This window comes from Chiroxiphia lanceolata, chromosome 3 (genome assembly GCF_009829145.1).
Source record: "Chiroxiphia lanceolata isolate bChiLan1 chromosome 3, bChiLan1.pri, whole genome shotgun sequence".
Lineage (NCBI taxonomy): Eukaryota > Metazoa > Chordata > Aves > Passeriformes > Pipridae > Chiroxiphia > Chiroxiphia lanceolata.
Genome location: NC_045639.1, coordinates 53886794 through 53909725, shown reverse-complemented (window position 1 = coordinate 53909725; position 22932 = coordinate 53886794). Strand labels below are relative to the sequence as shown.

General features: G+C 42.2%; 1 protein-coding gene and 1 long non-coding RNA gene across 2 annotated transcripts in view; both read right to left on the bottom strand.

Annotated features, from left to right (window-relative positions):
* Positions 1 to 22509, bottom strand: part of ARID1B (AT-rich interaction domain 1B) — a 323963-nt gene extending 301454 nt beyond the window's left edge. The window contains 1 exon segment of the mRNA XM_032684303.1: positions 20284 to 22509. Coding sequence (XP_032540194.1) covers positions 20284 to 22050 — 1767 coding nt within the window. The 5' untranslated portion in view covers positions 22051 to 22509.
* LOC116785091 lies at positions 158 to 19173 on the bottom strand. Its single transcript, XR_004356376.1, has 3 exons — positions 18550 to 19173; positions 18394 to 18398; positions 158 to 168 (listed from the first exon to the last, which is right to left on the bottom strand). It is a non-coding gene; the product is annotated as an uncharacterized LOC116785091 (long non-coding RNA).
* Positions 22510 to 22932: the final 423 nt, after the last annotated feature.

The window sequence follows — 22932 nt, the reverse complement described above, 5'->3', positions numbered from 1 at the left end:
TTTGTAATTGACCTCACCAGAATGCAATTCCAGAATAAATCAGAGAACACTGGAATCTAGCAGATACTCTAGAAAACACTCTTCTCTTCCTACGCCCCTACCTCTTACTCTCAACCCTGACTGCTGTCAAATATTATCTTCCACTCCTCTCTGCAAAGTGCTCTTCCACTGCAGTGGCTTTATGCAATTTTGTTCACTTTTTGCAGGTGTCCAAGTTCATGATGAATAAAATCGGGGAGGGGGGAGACATGGACAGGGGGATACTAAAACAATCACCATTTAAAAAATCTGCAGGTTACAGGAATAAAGAGGCACAAAAGGATAACGGAATGGAAAACTCCACCAGGCCAAAAAAAAGTAGATAGTTGTTTTCCTTTTCTACGGCCACAACATGAAATTACAACTAAGGGAGGTTCAGAAAGTTCTGCCCACACTGAGAAACAGTTGCCAGAGTTTTAAAAGTTATATCCTTCTGCCACATCAGGAAGAGAAGAAGGTTAGAAAAAGTCACCTTACTCACATGAGATAGCAGACCGCGACACTAAAAAGAAGTGTGAAGCACTGATTTTCTGTATTCGTTGGTTTCTAGGTTCATAGCATTTTCTCTTTTCAAGCCTGATATATTTTTTTTTAAGTTACGTAAAAAACTGTCATAATTAAAAATAAGAAAACACGGGAAAGCCTCTGGCTAAAGCCAATATATACAAAATTCCTAAAGGATATATATAGGATCAGGATAACTGGAAAGCAAACTTAGCTATAACAGAAGACTTGTCACTTCTTCAAGGGCCAAGAAATTTCTTCTCTTGTAACATATTTTCTACATTAAAACCATTTCCTGTAGAGGTTGAAAAAGCTTGGTTGTAAATAATGCAAAATTTTAATAGTTACCTGAAAACTAATCACTTCATTTTTTTAATCATTGTTCCATAAGAATCTCTGTATCATGTGAGTTGAACATCACAAAAATCCAGTGTCCCAGTTAGAGACATACTAGCAGTGTCAGCTCAGTCCAAGGGTCAACTACAAATAGATAAAAGAATCTGGGACTACACACCCATATTGTGGAACGGGAGCAACAGAATTTTGATTAAAATCAATCACCAGAGCAAACTACAGTTCTGAGTGGAAATTTTCATTATTGATTTGAAGAAACAGTAAACTTAAGGTCAAAATCTTTGTATTACTTGAGGGAACAATGTGACTAGAAACCATGAATTCACACATGTGCCTGCATTCACACCCGCTCTTTTGTACAATGTAACTGATTCTCAAGTATCATTTTACAATTCTGATTAGGTCTTACAAAAATCTTGTTTATTAAATTGCTTTCTTTAGGCATGCATAGCTGCTAATTTGTTTCCAACTAAATCATGTGTCATCTGAAAAAGATTACATTGCAACAGCAAAATAACACTCATGGGATGAGGCTTCATCTGGATTTTGGAATTAAAAGGACAAATACTAAAGGAGTTGTAAATTTCTCTTCAAAGGTGGTGGTGGTAAGAACACCCTGCAAGTAATTCTAGAATTACTAGTGCACTTAGCGTGTAGCAGCTGTACCGAAACAAACATAGCAAGCCAAAAACTCAAAGTATTAAGAGACCTATTCATCTTTTTAAATTTTAATTTCTACAACAACAAAAAAAAAGATTGATTGACATATGTGTATTTACACAAAGATATTTTGTAAGCAATATAATTTTTTTACCATAATTTAAAAGCTACGCTGATTTAAAAATATTATCAGCTCAGATAATAAATATCCACAGATTTTAAACAAACAAAATTTTGCAGAGATTTGGGAATGACTTCCAAAGAACTCTACAGAAGAGACCTCCAAAAACATATCTTGAGATCATTCTGGGCTACTCAGGGGAAAAAAAAAAAAATCAGACCTGGGTTTAAAACAGGTTGAATTCTGGTTTAACCCCTAGTGCCTTCACCTACTTCTCACTCAAAAGCGACAGAAGTCGCTAAGTCTTCACTGCTCTTTTCACAATCACTACAAACAGGACAAATTCTTCCACAAACACCAGCAAGACTATGAAATGTCCCAGAGCATCTCAGCACAAGCACGTGCACATAACACACAGTAAGTGCAGAAGCAGAGAAGTAGGATTAATCATGGGCATGAACACCTCTGCAACAGATTATGTACAATATTCAGAATTCAATGTGAGGTTTTAGTACAACTTCTATCCAAAACTTTCAGTTTCTACACAAAGGCAGCATGTGTTTTCAATATATGATCATAATTTTCTTTTAATATCACACCATTTAAAATTAAATTAAAAATCAACATGTGAGATGTATCTGGTTTGAGAAATATGAAAGCAGGAGAGCTGATCCACTTTTTCAGTATTTCTCATCCAAAAAACATCATTTAACGGGAAACCTGATTATGCTATATTCATAGAATTGCCTCCCCTCTCCCACAGCAGAAACCATTATATTTTCAAATTCTACCTGCCTGAAAACTCTTGGCTTCTTTCCACTTCTATGCCCACCTCTTATTTCCCAATCCTTAAGAGAGCCCACATCAGCCATCATGCAAAACCACCACCACAGCTTTCCAAATGCACTTCAAAGAAACTTCCTTATTTATTAGAGAGGATCTTCAGGATTAATGAGCCCCCTTTAGGCACAACCCAAAATAGAGTATTCTCAACTTCCTAAAATTATCAAATCTAGAACAGAAATAAAATTAACAATCAGATTAAATGGGAAGAAAAGAAAAGGAAATCACTGCCTTCATTAACACTAAAGGAGCAGAGGTACTGGGAATCTTTTCTGTAAATCTGAGCAAGATATTTCTGGGGGCAATAGCCATTTGAGTATATTTACATCTAAACTTCCTCCCTTCTCCAAGGCGGTAACTTACATCAGCACCTTCCTGCAGCTGCTGAGGGCTGAAGACAGTTCATTCTGTCAAAATTACTTGGCCCAGTCAGAAGAGGTCATTTAGCACCAAAGACAGATGTTTCTCAGCTGATATAACCAAAAGGCAAAACGGAGCAAACAAACCCAAAGGTTCGTTTTATCAACAGAGTATCTGAAACTCAAATTTTAGGTATTGTTCAATTTAGAAAGATGTTATTCATCTGACACTCATTTGCAAGCTTCAATTTAGGATTAAAGAGCTGCAGACACCATGTGTAAAATTCTGAAACATACATCACTTTTATTCTTCAAAGAATATAGATCTTTACTTAAAGCCACACTATTCACCTCATATCTAACCTGGCATTTCAGCTAAACCCAGCTCTTCTGCCAAGTACTATTATTTCTTGAACACATTCTTTCCTTTCTCACTTCTACAGTCCTACCCACAGTTTTTTTGCTAAGCTCTTTCACACAAAAAGAAATTGAACAAAAAAAGGAAAACTGAAACTGATTACAAACTTGAAATACAGTCAAATTTGAAAAGGAAATGCTATACATTTTTAAACTAAATGCTCAATGTCAAAGAAAATCAGACACTGGTTACAAAGACAACACAAAAAAATAATCATTTCAGGAAGAAATACACCTGAACAACAGACCATCAGATAAAATTAAAAATGAGCATTACACTCAAACATATACAAACCTCATTAGACGATACTGACAGAAACCGTTAAGTTTCCAAAAAACAGAAATAGCTTGAACTTTAAATAATCCTCAATGAATCTATGTATTCTCTCACATCAATTCCATGTCAAGTTTAGCTTGCACCAAAGTCTGTTACTACTATCAACACCTGCCATGAATATTAGGTCTATCTTATCCTGTCTCAGAACAGAAGGACAGATTAAATGACCTCTTGATGTCCCTTCCAGCCCTGCTTTTCTGCGATTTGGAGGTTATCACCTCTATTTTATTCTATGGTTTCTCCCATTTCTGCAAAATTTGAAGTCATAATCCTCAATGTCTAGCACAATGAGATAACAAGGACACTATAACACTACAAACACACCAGATACATTGATAAGAGAAAATTAAGAGGACAAAAAGATGTATGTTTTTCAAACACGTCATTTCACAAGGAGTAAAAAAGATACATAAGAAAAACTGTTTCTAAGGAATTTATGTTGATATTTGCAGAAACTGCTAAAATACAGAATCACAGAATATTCTGATTTGGAAGGGACCCTCAAGGATTATGGAGTCCAACTCTTAAGTGAATGGCCCATGCAAGGATCAAACCCACAACCTTGGTGTTATTAGCACCATACTCTAACCGAGCTAAATACTGTAAAAAACGTTTACATATTCCTATTTTTAGAGAGGTGTGAATGCAAGGATAAGATGTGCTGCAAAGGAGATACCGGTAGAAGAGAAGCAGAGAAGATGGCCAAATTCAAAGCACCATCCATATAAATACCTCTCTCTAGGCACCCACCTTTGACTGAACCAGGCAAGAGAGATCACCCCTACCAAACATACCTTCTACACATCGTCACTCTCCTCTGACTACATCACATACCAGGAGGGTACCTGCACCTTCCCCTCCCTCTGCATCCAGTTTGAGTTGCTCCTTGTACAACTTGTTCCTAGTAAGTCTATTATGGTCTTAACTGTCTTGTGTGAGATCAATAAATTTCAGCAATTCTCCAAACACTTTTGGAAGCAGTTTTTTCAACTTCATCAAGGAAGCTTCTCTCTGTGATCCATAGAGATACACGCAATTAGAGCCACAGCACAACAAAACTCAAGGAATAATGAGAAACAGGAGACAAAAAGTGTCCAACACAGCACACATTAGACAATCACAGACTATTCCACCTGTTGTGCTTTACACTGTGTACTAGTATAATCACAGAGGGTGAAAAAATGCACATATATCCAAGCAGCTAGGAACATGAATTCTGATCCCTTTTGATACCCTATTGTTATCCACAACCCAGGAAGCTGTTAATTGGCCTAAGTAATTGGTTTAAATACCCAAGTCCCATTATAAAAATATACTATAAAATATATTATAAAAATGCTTAGACACTTATCACAACCAAGAAATTCTTAACTAAAGTTCAAAGCCGAAAAGGCACTAGGGACTTGTCTACGCTAAAGGAAAAAAAAGCATAATTATACCAATATAACTAGCTCAGTGTGGAAACTTTCTCCAGTATAAGAGTACCCCTTCCCACTTAAGCTTATGTGGTTTGGAAGCAGAATAAAATAAACCATGAAAACTCTTATTCTGGTATAAGAGTGTCTCCATAGGGAGTTATATTGGTATAATTATAGCATATAATTATAGCACATAGTTGTACTGTGTAGACAAGCACTAGATGCCCAGTCCACATATATTTTCTAGCAAAACAAATGGCTATCAAATTCCAATAGAGGTGCATAAAAGACTTAGCTTTTATTTTTGTTTGATGAATCCTCTCCATTTTAAAGTGATGAATTACTTCAATTAATCTTCCCTGAAAATGCTTTTCTCTCTGCTATCCTATATGGTAATAGATAATTCTTCTGGTGGGAGCATCATAAACTAACACTTTGAGAATGGCTGCGATATCTCCCACACTGATTTAGGCTCTCACCATGTAAATCAAGTGGTGAGAAATCAGGTACAAGGAAGGAATAAGGTGCTGCTTACACATTTGACTGTTAGACTCGCACCTTTTACAGTACATCCCCAGCCACTTTAAACAGTCAAGTGCTTCAGTAATTTAGTCTCTATCCTTTTGACAATTTCATTCTCACCTCATTTGCTACAGAATTTAAAACATTTCAGTCAACCTTTGAGGAAGCCATGCTTCCTTCTCCTCCTCCTCTCGAACACACTGGGGGAAAAAAGTACATCTGAAAATCATGCCACTAGTTGAACTTCAAACTATAACAGAGAACTGAAAAAGATACTTAAAGATACAAACTTTAAAACTACAAAAGACTCTTCAGAATCTTTTGAAAACAAGCAACTTTTCAGAAGACACCCAGCTCCAAAACTCAAGCTTAAGCCAAATAAATTGTTCATTATTTGTGAGAAAGATCCCTTAAAAGAGCGCCAACAAAAATCGCTGCACCAGCCTCCAAAAAGTGGAAAGCACTGATGTCCTGTCACAAATATGCCAGAGAAATTAATAGCAATAATACCTCAGTTTGGGTATTTTAAACACTTTACTAAGAAAGATTAAGTGAACCTAGAGATAATTAAGGATTATGGCACCCATTTTTCAAGATGCACAGGTAAATCTCTTTTGCAAAATGTTTTTTCCTCTTTAACTATTTTGAAAAAATGACATTGCCAGTATGAGCTCTCTGCAGGACAGGCATCCCTGTGTTTTCTTTTGTCCTCGTGAAAAATTTAATTCCTCAGTATAACATCGGGTTTCCTCACCTTGGTTTTGGGATACATTTGTAGCAATCCGAACACACCCTGTTTGCTTCCACAGGCACCGTGTCTCTTGGAGGTAGAGATCCCTCGACTAGGCTGCCCCTTCCTTCCTCCCCATGCTCAGCACAGCCCCTCAGCACTGCCAAAGTGCTCACTGGGTTTGCTGCCCTGTATAATGCCCCACAGAGAGACCTCCTGGAGAGACTAGTGGGGGAACAAGGAGCACCAGTGCTCAGTGAGGAGCATCACCACAGCACGGAAGCTCCTTCCCAGAGATGCCCGCTTCCCCACAGCTGAAGTACCAGCACTGGCTGAAGAGTTTTCAATGGACCGTGAAGCAGCATCTACACAACAAAACTGCTACCCTATTTCCAAATCAAAAGCTTGCATCTCTGTACAGAGGAAATTGCATACCTAAGCATGAAGGACAACTGATCTGGAAATTCATACTGGTATTTTTAAATTTGACAACTGATCTGGAAATCCATACTGGTATTTTTAAATTTGCCAGTATGCCTCATGTCTGCAAATATGCTTGGAAAAAACCAAACAACACTGACAGTTCTTACATGCAAAAATTTAATGCACCAAAAGAAAAACAGCAGTGGGAAAAACTGAATGAATATTATAAAAAGGACAACAAAACAGAAATGCATCAAGCTTAACAGGAAATGGGTATGAAAACCATTAGTTCCAATGGATCAGCAAAACAAGGAGAGGAAGCAAAGTTAGTCCAGAATTCCAACACAAGTCTGGAGTCATTTGCCTGTATGATTTGAAAACACTATAAATAGTAGAAGGAATTAATTTCACCTGCCTTTTAACATCAACACCTGAGCTTACAGGCTTACACTTTCTTTAGAGTGAGGGGAAAAAACATGTAACTTTAGGAGTATAATTCTTTAGACCTGCACTACACATGTACTCTAGGATGAGATGATTCACATCAAGAACTGACTGTTTCTTTACACAAGAGAGATGCAAAAAGATCAGGTACAAATGCCTACAGTACATATGGTTAGATGAGTTCCACCCTTGAGATCTTAGATTTCAAAGATACTCAGGGCTTATTTGGACACTACAATCAATGCATTCTGTATAATTATCACTTTGGAAAAAAAAATTACTCTCTGCCTCAGTTTCTTTCCTTTTAAGAGAGGGATAACAATGATTCCCTGCTCCAGAGAAATGTTGAGAAATTGTCTGTCATTATTTACAGAGTAATTTTACACTCAAGATGTAGTCTGGTGAGGAGGTTAAGCTGATACAAGCCTCTACCACCAGGAAAAGGGGCTGTCCTGCCCTGATCCCCACCCTTAGCTGAACTGGCCACATTCTCCCTTGTCTTACCTCTGTGCTGTAAGTCAAATCACCTCAATGATCTGGCTGAAAGCTAAACATTTGCAAGTCTTGTTTGGCAGGATTAGTTTTCAGGCAAATCAGCGAGCTGATGCGACTCAACACAAGGGAAGCAGCAGGACAGGACTGGTCTTTTCAGCAGTAGTGAAGTCTTAGATTCAGACAACCATCAGACTCACCCTGTGGTGTAGGATCTTTTTGCAACACAAAACTCAATAAAAGAGTGCCCAAAGAGTGAAACAAAAGGCTACTGAAAAATGTAGAAGTAAACAAATTAGGCTTTCAAGTTTTCTTCATCTCTCCCTAGAGAAATTCTGGCTTGGTATCTACACAAAAAGCACATGTCCATTTGGTTCAGCACATGCTTTCCTATGCGTTTATGTGTTACAGCCTTTCTCCTGCTAATTTGCTCTTTGTTTCAGCCCATGATTCTCACAAGGCACAAAGAATAAAAAGCTGTCTTTCTGAGGAATACCCACTTGGACCTTCTGATCAATGTATACAGACTGAATTCCATTTAAAAAAATACTCAATGCTTATTCCCAAGCATTAAAATGACAAATAAAAGCGTGCTACTGAATGCTCAGTATCAGATATGCATTTGGAAAAAAAAAAGTGAAAACCAAAAATACTCCTCATGTTCATTGTCTCTTCAGCTTACAACAAAATATATAAACTCACTTCTGGGAGGAAAATTACATTTCCACCTATTTCTGGCACCCTAGCTGTGACAACTTACTCGAGTAAGACAGACAACTACATGTAAGATCAAGAATTTCAAGAAAGTAAAAATGTCACCAGAAATCACAATTATTTGAACCTTCTATTATGATGTCATGACTAGCTGCAGCCTTTAAGAACCTCCTTTCTTCCTCCATCTCTTCAAGGAAGACATCAACACCATAAAAAGAAAAAAACCAAACTGAATGTTAAAAAGCAGAAGTAAAGAAAAGAAACAAAGAAAGTAAATCAGACACTGGTGGTATTTTTCAAGGTGGTGCAAATAAACATCTAGGTCTTCTTAGAGGCAAAGCAACAGAAGTTAGAGATTATCATGCAGGAAGAAATTGGCCTCAGCTCTTTTTTTAATTACTAAGGTATTTTCTTATAACAATGGAACCTTAACTCACTTTTTAAACAGGCTTCATTCACTGTCTTAACAAGATACATCCCCTCAAATAAAATATGGCATGGTAGAATAACAAACAACCATCATTGGCAGCTCTCTACACCTCAACCTTCTGAGAAGAATTAAAAGGAAATCTATTAAATGAAATATCAAGTACTATGAAAATGCACGGACTGCATCTAGCACATCACATCACTACTTAATACAGACAACTACATATAAAGTATTCCTCCTCCTCAGTTCCTCTCTTTTCTACCCATTCCACATGTACAGCAACACCATACTTGAATTTTCATGCTGACATCTTTTCAAATATCTTTTGGGCAAATATAAATATATTTTCAATCACATTTGCCATGCCAGGTAAAAAGTAAAGAAATTATGCACGTCAACATTTACATTCCAGGTCTGATCTGTTTCCTTTGTTTATTTCTCTCTTTTCTCTTAAGTCTGCTATTACTTAGAAGATCAGCAATAGAGGAATCTGAAACAAAAATACTAGCACCATCACCCATCGATAACTACTTGTATGAGTTTTACTGTTATACTGCCAAGTCTTGCCAGGATTTGAGGGCTTGCTTGGTTGTTTTTTTTGGTGTTTGTTTTTTTTTTTTAAATGCAACTTGACCTCGGGTCACTAGGAGAGTCTACACAGGAAGCTGGCTAGTGAAGACACTTTCCCTGCTGCCACTCTTTCCCCAACAACTTTTGTCTACTGGGAGGACAGAAGAGCAAAGTCAGAGGGACGGATGGGTACCAGAGTCACTAAAAAGCTATTTTCTCTGATAAACGGTCACACTAATCAATCTCGCACTACTGTCAAAATATCAGAAGACAATAAAGATGGCTTTTTCATCACTCCAGTGATTTGAAAACCAAGAAAGATAGGAATTTGAGGATAATATTTCAAGGTGGAAGAATAAGTATCACAAGACAAAGGAGCAAAAAAAGACTATGACGTTTGCATAAAACAGACTACTATAACTTCGGCGAGGAAAGAAGTTAAACAGACACAAATAATCCACAAATAAATCTCTCACTCCCTGAAAGAGAAAATACAGAGGAAGACCATTGAACAACCCTATCATGCAATAGAGCTGACACATAATAATGTTAGAATCTCTAAAAAAGTAGAAGACTGCATCCAACATTCTGCCAACCACACTCTAGCAAAGTAACAGCTTACTCAGGCCCTCCTCAACCTTCCTCATAATAAGAAAGTGTGCTGTTATTGTCACTGTTGTTATTAAAATGAGCTGCAGAACTAAAAGGAGGAATGCTGGTGCTACGCAAAGTCTTCCTAGGACAAACAATCCCTCTTCACTGCTTGTTCAAAGTGCTGCATTTGGTAAGTTTCTTGTGAACAACCAAATCCCTAAATGCTAGTCCAATATATGAGACAACCAGTCTGTGTATCTTAATCTAAAATTTTTCAAGGGTCTCAATTCATCCAGAAAATTTTCCAATTGTTACTAGCATTCACATATAAAGCTCTCAACAGCTTAGGCTGTGGTAGCTCTCAGATCCCTGGCTAATTCTTTGAAAAATCTTTATCTTTAAATGTTGGCAACTACACCAACACCTTGAGCACTTCAAGAATATTGTTCTAGAATGCAATACACTTTGCTTTGGATGCTGCCCAATCAGTCCCTCCTCTTTAAAGGAAGAGCTCAATTAAGTTGGGAACCTTTCTTCTGAATGATTTTAAATGAATTTTTTTAGTTGTGGTTGGGTTTCAGTTAGTGTAATTGCTATTTATATCAAAACATTAAAAGGTCTGGTTATGGGGTTTATTAGAAAAGCAAAATGTGTTTTTAATACTTAAAAAAAAACCACAACAAAATACTCTGTAGCACTATTTCCCCCTGTATTTGCATACCACATGTTCAACAACAGAAAGATCGTTCTATAGAAAGTTAAAAATCTCAGAAATGTCACTGAATTACTAGCTCCTACAGTTTGTTAGTAGGAAAACCAGCTCTATGCCAGGCTGGGGGTGGAGGGACACTTAACACAAGGGCTGTATGTTAGCGCTTCAGGATTTAAGAGAAAAAATATACATTGTAACCCACAATGTAACATATAAGACATACAAATACAGTATCTCTTTATCAGCAAAAATACAATTTTAAATGTAAAATAAGTGTCACTTAAAATGCTAGAAATACTCCACACAGTGTTGTTTCTTAGATGTGAAGGCAGAGAAAACCTTCCAAAGGCAGCGAAACAAACACATTTCCCAAAATTCCCGGTCCCACCGGTGAGGGCCGGGGCATCCCGCCGGCCGGGAGGAACGCCCTGGCCCGCTGCCCGAGCGGCGAGGTTGTTGAAAAGCAATAGATAGCTTCTGGCAGCGGAAAAGGGGAAAATATTTTGGTCATGTGACGCCACACAAGCGAACTAGTTCGCTTCGTGTGTGCAACTTGTACAGACGCTGTCACCGGCCCCTCTTCCTCCCTCCACTTCCCTCCCTTCCCCGGCGACACCTCCGTGCCCCGCCAGGGAAATGCCTCGGTCAGTCACAGCTCCAGCACAAACAGCCAACAGGCATCTACGTATTCCCAGCACGTTTCATGACCACTAAACACCGGACACCAAGAAGTTACCTGCCTCACAGAAGTCGACCTTTCTGTTTATAGGAAGGACTTTCAAATATAAGTAAAACTGCCAAGTAAAATTATTTTTCAACTGCTGGTACACAGCTAAAACAGCCTCAAAATGTACCTAACTCTGTTTTTCCCAGAAATATTTCTTTAAATAGCCTCTATCTATGACCATCCATAAACACCTTAAAACAGTAACAGCTCTAAAGAACATGCTTTGCTTTTCTTGACTTGGGAATTTCAAGCAACAAAGAAACACTAAATTAAAAAAAAATTCACAAAAGCACAGTTATTTTTCATAAATCATGCCTGAAAGTAAGACATAAATACTACCATTTCATATAAACAAAAAATCCAAAATATTCACAACATAAATTGCTACACAAAAAAAAATACAGAACTCCATACATTCCACCCAAATCAAAGGCTGCAAATAAACCAGCATATTCCTTTGATGCTGTCAAAACAAACCTCCCTATCTTTATTTTTAACTTTAAAAGAATAAAATTTAAGAACTACAAATCCTGTCCTTGTGCTTTCAAAAGAAATTTTCAGAGATGATGTTTCAGTATCTTGCTTACAAACAAGTAAGCCTGACAAGCTAACCAAATAACACGATCAATGTTGGGAACACCTAGTTTCAGATCCCATCCAAACAAACAGATGAAGGTACAGCGCAGACTGGACACCTTCAGGTATAACAAGTATTTAGGTTGCCTATTCATTCTGCATTACACTGTAACTAAAACTGCACATCAAACTCAAATAAGGCAAATAATATTCTTATTTTAACATAGGGAAACTAAGGTATCCATCAGTGAAACCAGCTACCTTTGGATCATGCAGCCAGCAGACAGATATCAAGAATTCCTGCACCAATTCTCTACTAATGTCATTTTCCTTAAGTCACATAATTTACTTACCATTCACTGATTGTTTAAAGAAGGCACTATTCCACTTCAATCAATCTGTGAATTAAGCCATGTCCACACTGGCAATGGCACACACGACTACAATTATGTTTTAAAACAGGATCCCTCCTTTTGGGATTTTCTGAACTGATTTCCTTTCTTTACTCAAACACAGAACAACCATGCTTCAAACTTCAGGTCTTTCTGTGAAACCCAGCTGTACCAGGGACTGCTACAGCAAGACAGCCCTCTCTTTGCCACGTAAAGCAGACCTCTTTGCACTTTTAAAACAAGACCAAAACACGTTGTGGAACTATCTACCTTCCTAAAAACTCAGCAAGATACCTCTATCTTAACAGCCATACCTGTAAACCCCTCAGGAGAGATTACTTATAAAGGCTGTTATTTTGCCACTGCAGATACACTACCACCCCAATGGTAAGCTAAATGCAAAGGGGTTTGCCACAACAGCTATTAGTCAAGGATGCAATTAATGCCCTGAACTTTAACTATGTAGCTACAACAACAGAACTTCAAAGTGAATCTGACCACATGGTCTTTAAAGGGCAAATAAACCGATTCAGTAACTTAGCAGAATCACATCCAAGAGAAACCCCTGCTACCAAAATTTATTTTTCAACTGGGTAGATACCTAAAATAAATACCAAACAAAGAAAAAATCCCGAGTGTAAAAATTTAAAGTAGAAGCTTACAAGACCCTATCAGTAACACATCATTTCCCCTGCCAAAAAAAAAAAAGGGTGTTTATACATCAAGAGTTTTTTCCCATTTTCATGATTATCCTTTTTTTAGTAACAAAAAAAAAATCCCATGTACATCTAATTTCTTAATTAAAAAAAAAAAAGGAAAAAAAAGATTAACAGAATATTCCTTCCCCACTCTCAAATGGTCAGAAAGAGATTGATGAGGGTGGCAGGGGAGATCAGTGACACAGCCATACAGATGAAGTGTCAGAGGGCCTATCACTCAGATGGATGTCTTCATAAACAATTACTAGATCACAAACCTAAATTCAGTATCTTTTCAAATCTGAAAAAGCTACAACATACAGGGAAGAAGACAGGGCATTGCCGTGAATTCTTAAAGACAAGGCACAGCAGTGAATTCTTAAAGGCAGAACACTATTTGGCAATCGTGCAAGTTCAGGTGCAAAAGATTAACAAATAGTTCTTGAAACTGGAGAAAGGAAACTAATAAATAGATTACAAACTTCTACACATGCTTAGCCCTTCTGATGTAGTTACTAAACCCACCATGACTCAAATGCAAAAAGTATAATGCAAGTAGATCACACACTGATACGTCTACTGAAAGCAATTCCTCACACACACATTGCAGAACCATCAAACTCTGGTTAACATCCACAAATTGAATTGGCCGCTACCCATTCAGAAATTCAGCAGCCTCATGACTTGGATTTGTTAGCTTACAAGGAAACTAATGTTTCAACTGCACACAGAGTATAAATGCATAATATATCAACACCCTTTCAAATCATACCTGCCAAAAACTTTTACATAGATTTCATATTGGTTTTGATAAACGAATAATTTTAATAAATTAAAAATTTTTATAAAAGCATCAGGATAATGACCTTAAGTTTCACAATTTCCAAACCAGCTGCACGTACCTTCAGATGAAGTAAGCATCCTATATTGAGAATACAAAGTTGGCTAAAAAGGTACTTCATATCTGCAGTAAGAACAATTCCCATATGAAAAGCAATCTTTAAACAAGACACAACAATTGTGATTTCTGCATCAAATCTGTTCATTCAAAAACTGAAGACCATGTATCTGCCAGATAAAACAACCGGACTTAGTAGTAAGGAAGCCTGTGCATGCACCCCTGCACACATGCCACCTCCCTCCCCCAAGCACATACTGGTGCTTTGTGCATAATACTCATCAGAAAGCAAGTTCTGCAACACCAGCTAAGCTCCTGGGCACTCGTTCAACTAAATTTTCCTCAGAGTTTAATTTCTATGAGAAATCTAATGCTTTTATACAGATGACATTGCGTACATAATGACAACACAGTGCAAGGAATACCGAAATTTTAGATTATGGTGCCTTTACTTTAAAGTGGCTGTACTGACACAGCAGACAAATCCCTTGTTTCACTCAGTTATTTGTCTTCTCACTTGCCTGAATAGATGCCTGTAAAGCTTAAGTTCTCCCACAACAGAATGTGTTCACGGTAAAACTGGATTTATTCAAAAGCTAGAGTTTATGGCATCAAGACCCCAGCTATTTCCAAAAGATCTCTGTCTTCAGTTGTGCTAAGGTGTGCCCGTCTGAAGCAAAGTGGATGTTATGTGCCTCATTTTCCCCACCCTGTACAACAGGAAGAATCACTTCTCCCTCCAGTCCAAGGTACACCAAAAAAACAGTGAAAAAAACCCAAATGTACTTGGAATATTGTTACTGAGAAAATAAAGGTAATTAAGACCAATCCTATACAAATTAGCCATCTACTGTCCCCACTGTTCACAGATTTACATAGGTACTCCTCGACTGCAGTAGAACACCAACCTCGATGGGTTTGGTTTTTTTGGCACTGACATGTTCCTGGTGGATCACTGGATGCCACACTCAGAAATGGAAGTACAACGGAAATCCTCCAGCCCACCTGCAACACAAACACTGCAACACTCTGCCAGCACATCAGCATTTGTGTGTGAAACTGAGCATGAATAGGTACAACTGGGCAATAGAAACAGTAAAAGGATAACATTATGAGCTGAATGGCAAAATATACATCAGACGTACAGAAACTTTTCAGGTTTCCTTAAAAATAATTTTAAATTTATAAGCACGTAAGGCTTCCTTAAAATAAATTTTACTCTAATATGATTGGCTCTACAAGATTTTCATATATTACATTTATTTGCTTCTCTCAGCACCAAGTAATACAAAAACAACACCGCTTAGCAGCACTTTTCTATTACCAGTTTTCAAAACAAATTTGAAAACCACTAAGGTATACTTCTAATTTAAGTTTAATTAAAGTCCTCATTCAATCGTACCAAAACATATATTTAACACTATGTAAATAGCCCCAAAATTGAAAGGAAAAAAGTTTTTTTCCCAAGTACCTTAATAATCACAATTCTAAAATATATTCTAGCAAGTTAGCCTACCACAAACACATGCTACTGAATTCTGCAGCCTTGAGCATGCATGCACAGCGAGTGTGGCAATACTACTTTACATATCCACAGAGAATCTTCAAAGCCTCCTGATAAATGGCACATTTTGAAAAAGTACTGATATGTACTAGTTAGGGCACAGGTACAATCTTAAGGACATAAGGATAAATAAACTACTGCCATTCTCACGCTAACAATGAGAACGTCAAAATATCTGCAATAAAATATTTGAAGCGCAAAAGAAAGAGGGAGACCTACAGTAGCTACTTGTTTTCATTGCACAAATTTCATCTTGTTTTAACAAAGATACTAATTCAGAATGAACCAGCATCACCTAACAGACCGTGTTCAGTAATTTCAAAAATGTTATTTTACATATGTAATTAGAAAATTTAGCAATGGATTAAAAGCCTTAGTTTTCATCACCACAGATTCAGATCAGAATGTCAAAAAGACAGTAATTGACTGCTTAGTTGCAGAATCCTTACATGATGGAAGCAGTAATAGAGTAGACGGGTTAGCATCTCTTTCTTTATTGTATCTCATACACAGGGTCCTGCTGTTCAACATGTAGGCATAAGCACTACTACAGAAACCAATAACTGAACACCAAACCACAAAGTGTCAAATATATGGTCGTAATATATATATAGATGCTACTAACTGTGAATATTGCTATTTGCTACTTCTAAATAGAAGCTATGTGAATACTAAACTGTTTATTTGAAAATGCACAGGGAAAAATATATTTTATTCTCCCATTGAGACATCAAGAATCTATTCACCACACTAACAGTCGTTTAATGGCTTTCAGGCACAGGACATGATTCTGCAGCCCTGACTTGGCCAGAACTCCCAATACGGACAATCTATTTGGCATAAAAAGAGCTGCAGAATCAGGCATATTCAGAGTTTCTCCTGTGCAAAACAAATTATACACAAACTCAGAGCAGCTCAACTGATTTTTGGTTTTAAAACTTGCTGTATACCTTATGCTATACAGGTACTCCTGAAAAGACACAGGTTCTCTCCTGCTGTGTAGGTGTATGTACATCTTACACGTGCACAAAGGAGAAAGATTTATATAAAGCACACACAGAGAGGCCAGCTAATGTGTTAAGCTACTGCAGTGCAAATCAGAAGTGAAAAATAAAAGGAGCCTCAGGACTCTAAATATCTGTACACTGCCAAGGATTAATCAATAATCAAAAGACCTGAACGACAAAGTATTGTACTAGCATCACACAACTTCCCTACCATCAAATCAATGTATCCGTGTGAGCAATATCCACCTGCTTTGAAAATGTGCAGTTCTTTAGAAAAAAGAGGCCTCTTTTGCAAGCTTACATCATGTCTCACAATTAGGGAAGGTAATTAAATGAAATAGAAGCCAAATTTTCTTAAATAATTTAATAGGCTGGACAAACACAGAAGTCAGTTTAGAGCCACAGCTCCGCATTTTACAAAAATTACCCATGCTGAGGCCAGAATTTTCTGAACAAGCATCTCAGATGTTGTAGCCTGCTGTCGGTTCTTTTTCTCTGTTCAGAGCACAATAGTTCCTTATAGGCGTAGGGGCCAATCAACATCTGCTTTGCAAAGACACATGACGAGTGAGCATATTCTAATATGTGTATACACATATAGAGAGTACACACACAGATGATTATTTTAAAAAAAAAAAAAAAAAGAGAAGCCCCCTATTCAAATTCTGGACTGAAATATTCCAGTTTTTTCTTTCAAAAAGCAAACCATTTTGTCTACTTAATTATACAACACACAGGGTGATTGACACACAGGAATCAAAAATAAATATTTATTTATTTATAAACCTGTGTTCTGTAAGTTAATGGTAAGTATTTTTAATTTGACACAACCCATTTTATACACTAAAAAGTATTAATTTTTAGAACTAAGAAAATTTCTTATCTTAGTCACTTACTGGTTAGATAGAAAAATCGTATTATAAATAACACTGATGTCTTGCCTTTATAACAATTACTTTTAGGAAAAAAATAATAATGACTTGAAAAATAATCAAAGAAATTGTAGTCTTGCCAGACTATTCTTTCTAGGCTGCATACTAATCCTTATGGTACAAAAATAAAACAAAAAAAAAAAGAAGAAAAAAGAAATCTGTAAGAGAGAATGTAAACCCATAAATATAAGGAAGTATTTCTAAGGGTTACACTGAGGATATAATGAATTTACTCTCACTCCTGTAATAAAAATAAATACTTTAAGCAATTTCTGCCATGAAGAAACAGCACTCTGAACTAGCATGGACTACATCTGACAACGGTTTTCCTAGCTTTTAAAGCCAGAAATTCTTAACTACCTGTGTTTAAAAGGAGACAATGCAAATATTTTTAAAGTAATTCCGAAAGGTTATGCATGCAAGCCCTCATTACCTTATGGCTTCCACTGATCCTTTTACCATTGCAAATTAAAAAAGGTAAAAACTAACACCAAAAAAAAAATCTTATTTCCCTGGAAGAAACAGAAAGAAAATGGAATAAAAACTAAAAACATGACAGGAGCGATCTGTTGGAAATAGACAAACACACACCCAGTCAGCCCATCCAGGGTTTCTATTATATTTTCAGGATTAATACACCGTTTGTAATATTAAGCGGTGATTTCTCCAGCTTCTGTTCATTACTTAACATAAAGATCCAGCCGTTGGAAGTCCCCAAAAGCATACACCTGCATTTGTTCCTGTCAGACCTTGCTGTTAAAAGCTATTAAAAGATTTAACAGTTCTTAATAGAAAGATCTTGTTGAAGGGAAAAGAAACCCATAAAATTCTAATGCACTACTCCATTTAACACAATTCACCTTCCTACTGAGAATTCAACCCTAATCTCACACTTGTGTAGAAAAATGACATCAACAACTCCTGATGCTTCTTGAAGTATTCTAACCACAATTCAAACGCAAAAGCACGTTTTCCCCGAGTATCTGGATTCGTCGCAGAGCTGAAATAAACGTAACCTCTGGCAGAGAGGCTCCTTCTTCCCTTCTTTGTACAATACACGGCGTTTTCTCACCTACAGCAGCTTACATGCAAACACGGCATTTTTAAGAGGCATGCACAGGTTAGGCATCAAGCAAATAGATGAAATTAGTATTGGGATTATTTTTTTTTAATAAAGACCTAATCCCCTGCATAATATCCGTAACCTGCAACATTACAAAATGCTTGGGGGTTTTGTTGTTTTTCTTTTTTTTTTTTTTTTTTTTTTTAAGAAAGCACCAGCGTGATGCGAAAAACCCGAATCCTCGTCCAAATGCACTGTTATTACAAGATACTTCCCCTACCGCCACCAATTAGCGCGGAATTAAAAATCTAAAACAAATAAGATAGATAGATAGATAGATAGATAGATAGATAGATAGATAGATAGATAGATAAAGTCAATGCCCAGGAAAACCACGCAGTGTAACCAGAGTGAATGGGGGGACGGAGGGGGGAAGGTGCCCGAGCAGCGGTGCCGGTGCCCCCTGCCCCCGGCGGTGCCGGCGTTGTTTGCGGCGGGGGCTCCTGTGCCTGCGCCGCTCCAGCGCCTCTATTTACATCAGCGGCGCGAGGTGCCCAATGGCGCGCGCGGAGCCAATCAGATGGCAGATTAGATGTCAACTCGGAGGCAGCTGTCGGGAGACGGTTGCAGCCAGTTTACCTCCACAATTCAAATTCCCAACCTGGCGGGCGGAGGAGACCCGGACGCTCCTCCAAGGGTCGCGCCCGGCAGCCGGCATTCCTCCCGCACCGCGCCGCCCCGGAAAGGCGCTGCGCCGCACCCGCCGCCCCGCGATCATCGCGCCTGTCTATCGATCGGATCCATCGATCCATCGCCGGAGTTACCGGGGCTGGGGCAGAGGGGCGCGGGGGGGAGGGGGGGCGCGGCGGCCCGCTCCTGTGCCCGCGCCCCTTTGCTGACGCCAAGGACTTTTCCTTCTTTCTTTTTTTTTTTTTTCTTTTTTTTTTTTTTTTTTTTTTTTTCCGCGTCTGTTTGCGGACAAGCGAAGCGCTGTTACGCGCCCGCGCACCGGAGCGCGCTCCTGGCGGCGGGAGAGTCCCGGGCAGGTCACCGGGCCGGGGCGCCCCGCGCGGACTGGGCGCACACGCGCGCACACACACGCGCGCGCTCTTCCCACAGGGAAAGGAGCGCGGCCGCGTTACGTGGATCTCACTGCGGTAACTCCAATCAGTGACAAACTAATTTGCTAAGAGCGCGCAACGGCGCAACTCGTTCTGCTCGGAAAAAGAAAAAAAAAAATACCGGGTAAAGAGAGAAGAAAAAAGGAGGAGGAGAAAAAGAAAAAAAAAAAAAAAAGGCCCCGTGAAAGATAATGGACGTTATCCCCCGGGAGCCCCCCGCGTCCGACACTCCGGTTACAAAATCCAACCCCCGCCCCCGTCCGTCCCGAGCTGCTTGTCCTCCGGGCCCTGCGTCCGTCCGACGCTGTTTCAAAGTGGTGGGGGCAAATACTAATTGGGTCTGAGAACAACCTAATTTCGGTAGCGAAAACCGCACTCCGGTGCCTCCAGCCCCAGCGGGGCCGCGCATTGTGCGCTGCTCACACTCGCTACGGAGGCAGCGATGGGCAGAACTAGCCCGAAGAAGGGGGGGTTGGGGGGAAGAGAAAAAAATAAAGGAAAAAAGAGAGGGATGGGGGACGAGGGGGGAAGGGAGAAAAAAAGTGAATTATAAAGAAACTAAGAGCCCGACACGAGCGACACGGAGGCACCAGCCGTCCATTAACCGAGCGCGGGGAGTTACCTGGGTCCTGCTGATGGCCTGCCCGGTGTTCCCGGGACTCATCGCCGGGTGGTTCCTTTGTTGTGCCGCTGCCCAGGCCGGGTTTGCCGCTCCGTACTGGGCGCCCATGTCCTTGCCCATACCCATGCCCGCTGCTGCCTGCTGGCTTCCCGGGGCGGCCGCCGCTGCCTGGGGCTGGGGCTGCGGCGGGGCGCTAGGGCTGCTGTAGTCGGGGTAGCTGCTGCCGTAGCTCCGCATCATGGGGCTGGGGGACGTGAGCAGCTGGTTCAAGGTAGGGGTGGCCCCGGACGGGTGCTGGTTCTGCCCGGAGAACCGCGCGAAGCCGCCGGCCGCCGCCGCGCCGGCACCAGCCTTGCCGAGGCCGGCCCCGCCGCCGGGGCCCATCATCATGCCGCCGCCGGGCTGCCGCGGGGAGCTCAGCACCCCGTAGCCCGCCGCGGAGCCCCCGTAGCCGCCGCCGCCGCCTGCCCCAGCGGCCGCCGCCGCCGCCGCCGCCGCTACGGCTCCCGCGCTGCCGCCGCCGCCTGCGCCGCCGCCGCCGGGGCCGCGGCCGTAGCCCGGGTAGTGGTTGTACTGGCTGTTGGGGTACCCTTCGTGGGAGTTCTGCAGGGGGTCCATGCTGTTGGGGGCCGCCGTGGGGTGCATTATCCCCATCCCGGGGCTTTGTTGTCCGCCATGTTGATCAAAGCAAGGCCCGGCGCGGCTCGCCGTAGCGCTGCTGGCAGGGGCAGGGGCAGGGTTGCCATAATAGCTATTGAACTCCGAGACACCCACCGCGGAGGGGCCGCCGCCGCCTCCCCCGCTCCCGCCGCCGCCGCCGCCGCCGAGGCCGCCGCCGCCGCTCCCAGCACTCGGGGGCGGCTGCTGGGGCTGCTGCTGTCCGCCCAGGGGTCCCAAGCCGGGGTGGTCGTAGCGGCCGCCGATGGGCTCGCCCATCTTGCTGGGCATCTCCTCCTCGTCGGCGCTTTTATTCAGCATTTGCTGCGGCTGCTGGGGGGGCTCGGCCTGAGCGCCCAAAACACTGTCTTTTCCTCCATGTTGCTGCTGCTCCATGTCTGCACTGGGCTGAGCAGCGCCGCCACCGCCACCGCCGTTGTTGTTGCTGCCGCTGCCGCCGCCGCCGAGGCTGCTGTTGTTATTCTGCACGGGATGGTGCTGAGGCGGCGGCTGCTGCGGCGGCGGCGGCGGCGGGAATTGATTTAGCTGCTGCTGTAGTGCATGGTGGTGGTGGTGCGGGTGGTGGGCATGGTGGTGGTGGGCATGGTGATGCGGGTGGTGGGCATGGTGGTGGTGGGGCGGCGCGGCGGGGTGATCGCCTCCGACGCTCTTCAGCTTGTGGTTGGGGAGCAGCCCCGTCTCCATAGCCGAGCCCGGGTTGGAGGAGGAGGAGGAGGAGGAGGAAGAAGAAGACGAAGAAGATGAAGATAACGCCGAGGAGCTTCCACCTTCCTTCAGAGCCGGCTCCGAGGAGGAGCCGCCGCCGCCGCCGCTGGCGTTGTTGTTACCGGCGGCAGCGGCGGGAGCCGCGTTATTGGCCATGTTCGGTGGCTCGCTGCGGTGGTGGTGGTGGTGATGGTGATCTAAATTATTCACGCTGCTGCCGCCGGCCAGACTCCCCTCGCCGACCCCCAGCGCAGGGCCCGGCCCGGGAGCCCCGGCCCCCCCCGGGCCCCGCTCCGGGCCCAGGCCGCCCGGCAGGCTCGGGGCTTTGCCCTTGCTGTTGTTCGCACCCGCGGGAGCCGCTGCGACTTGCGCGGCCATGATCATCGCAACATTGCGAGTCCGGAGAAATTGGTGCTGATAACTATTAAAAAAAAAAAAAAAATTAAAAAAAATGAAAAATAAAAAAAATCTACCCCCACTCTCAAAAAAGGTGGGCGAGCAGAGAGGTGGGGGGAGGAAGAAGAGAGGGGCAAAAGGAGGAACGGCCGGGGCAGGGACTTGACTGAGCCAGAGTATCCCCTGCGGACCGCTCCGCACGCACCGAGTTACAGCGATTTCCCTCCCCGAGTCCGTGGTTGAGGTTAGAAATGGTAAGAACGTCTTACGGTACGTGCCCGTTCCCGCTGTGTGATTTCATGTTGAAAGTTTTTTTGTTCAGGTTTAAATGAAACTTTTTTTTTTCTCCTCCTTTCCTCCCTAACCCGGATATGGGTAAACACACGTCTGCCGGAGCCGCGCTGGCCCAGCATGGCATGAGCGAGCGAGCGAGCCAGCCAGCGCCGGCAGCCATCGCCCCCTCCGCCCCGATCGCTCCCGCGCACCCGCAAAACGCGGACTGGACTCCACGCTGGACTTGCTCCGGCGCCCGCTCCCCTCTCCGCTCTCCCGGCAGCGCGGCAGGACGGGGGGGGCGCGCCCCCCGCGGATCCCCCCTTCCCACCGGGGTCCCGCCCGTGTGCGCGCCGGAGGTCGCGGCCCGCGGGTAGCGCTGGACCCGCGCGGGGGCTGCTCCGAGGCCAGGGGTCGAGGCGGGCCCCGAGGGGCGCCCCGGGCCGCCCAGCGCCGCTGGGGCGGGGGGGCAGCGCGACCGTCCCCGGTGCTGCGGGGCCGAGGGTGCCGCCGGCGGCGCTGCCCCGCGCGGGCCGGTCCGGCGGGAGGGCGGAGAGGGGCCCGCCATGCGCGCGGCGCCCCGCGTCCAACTGTGCC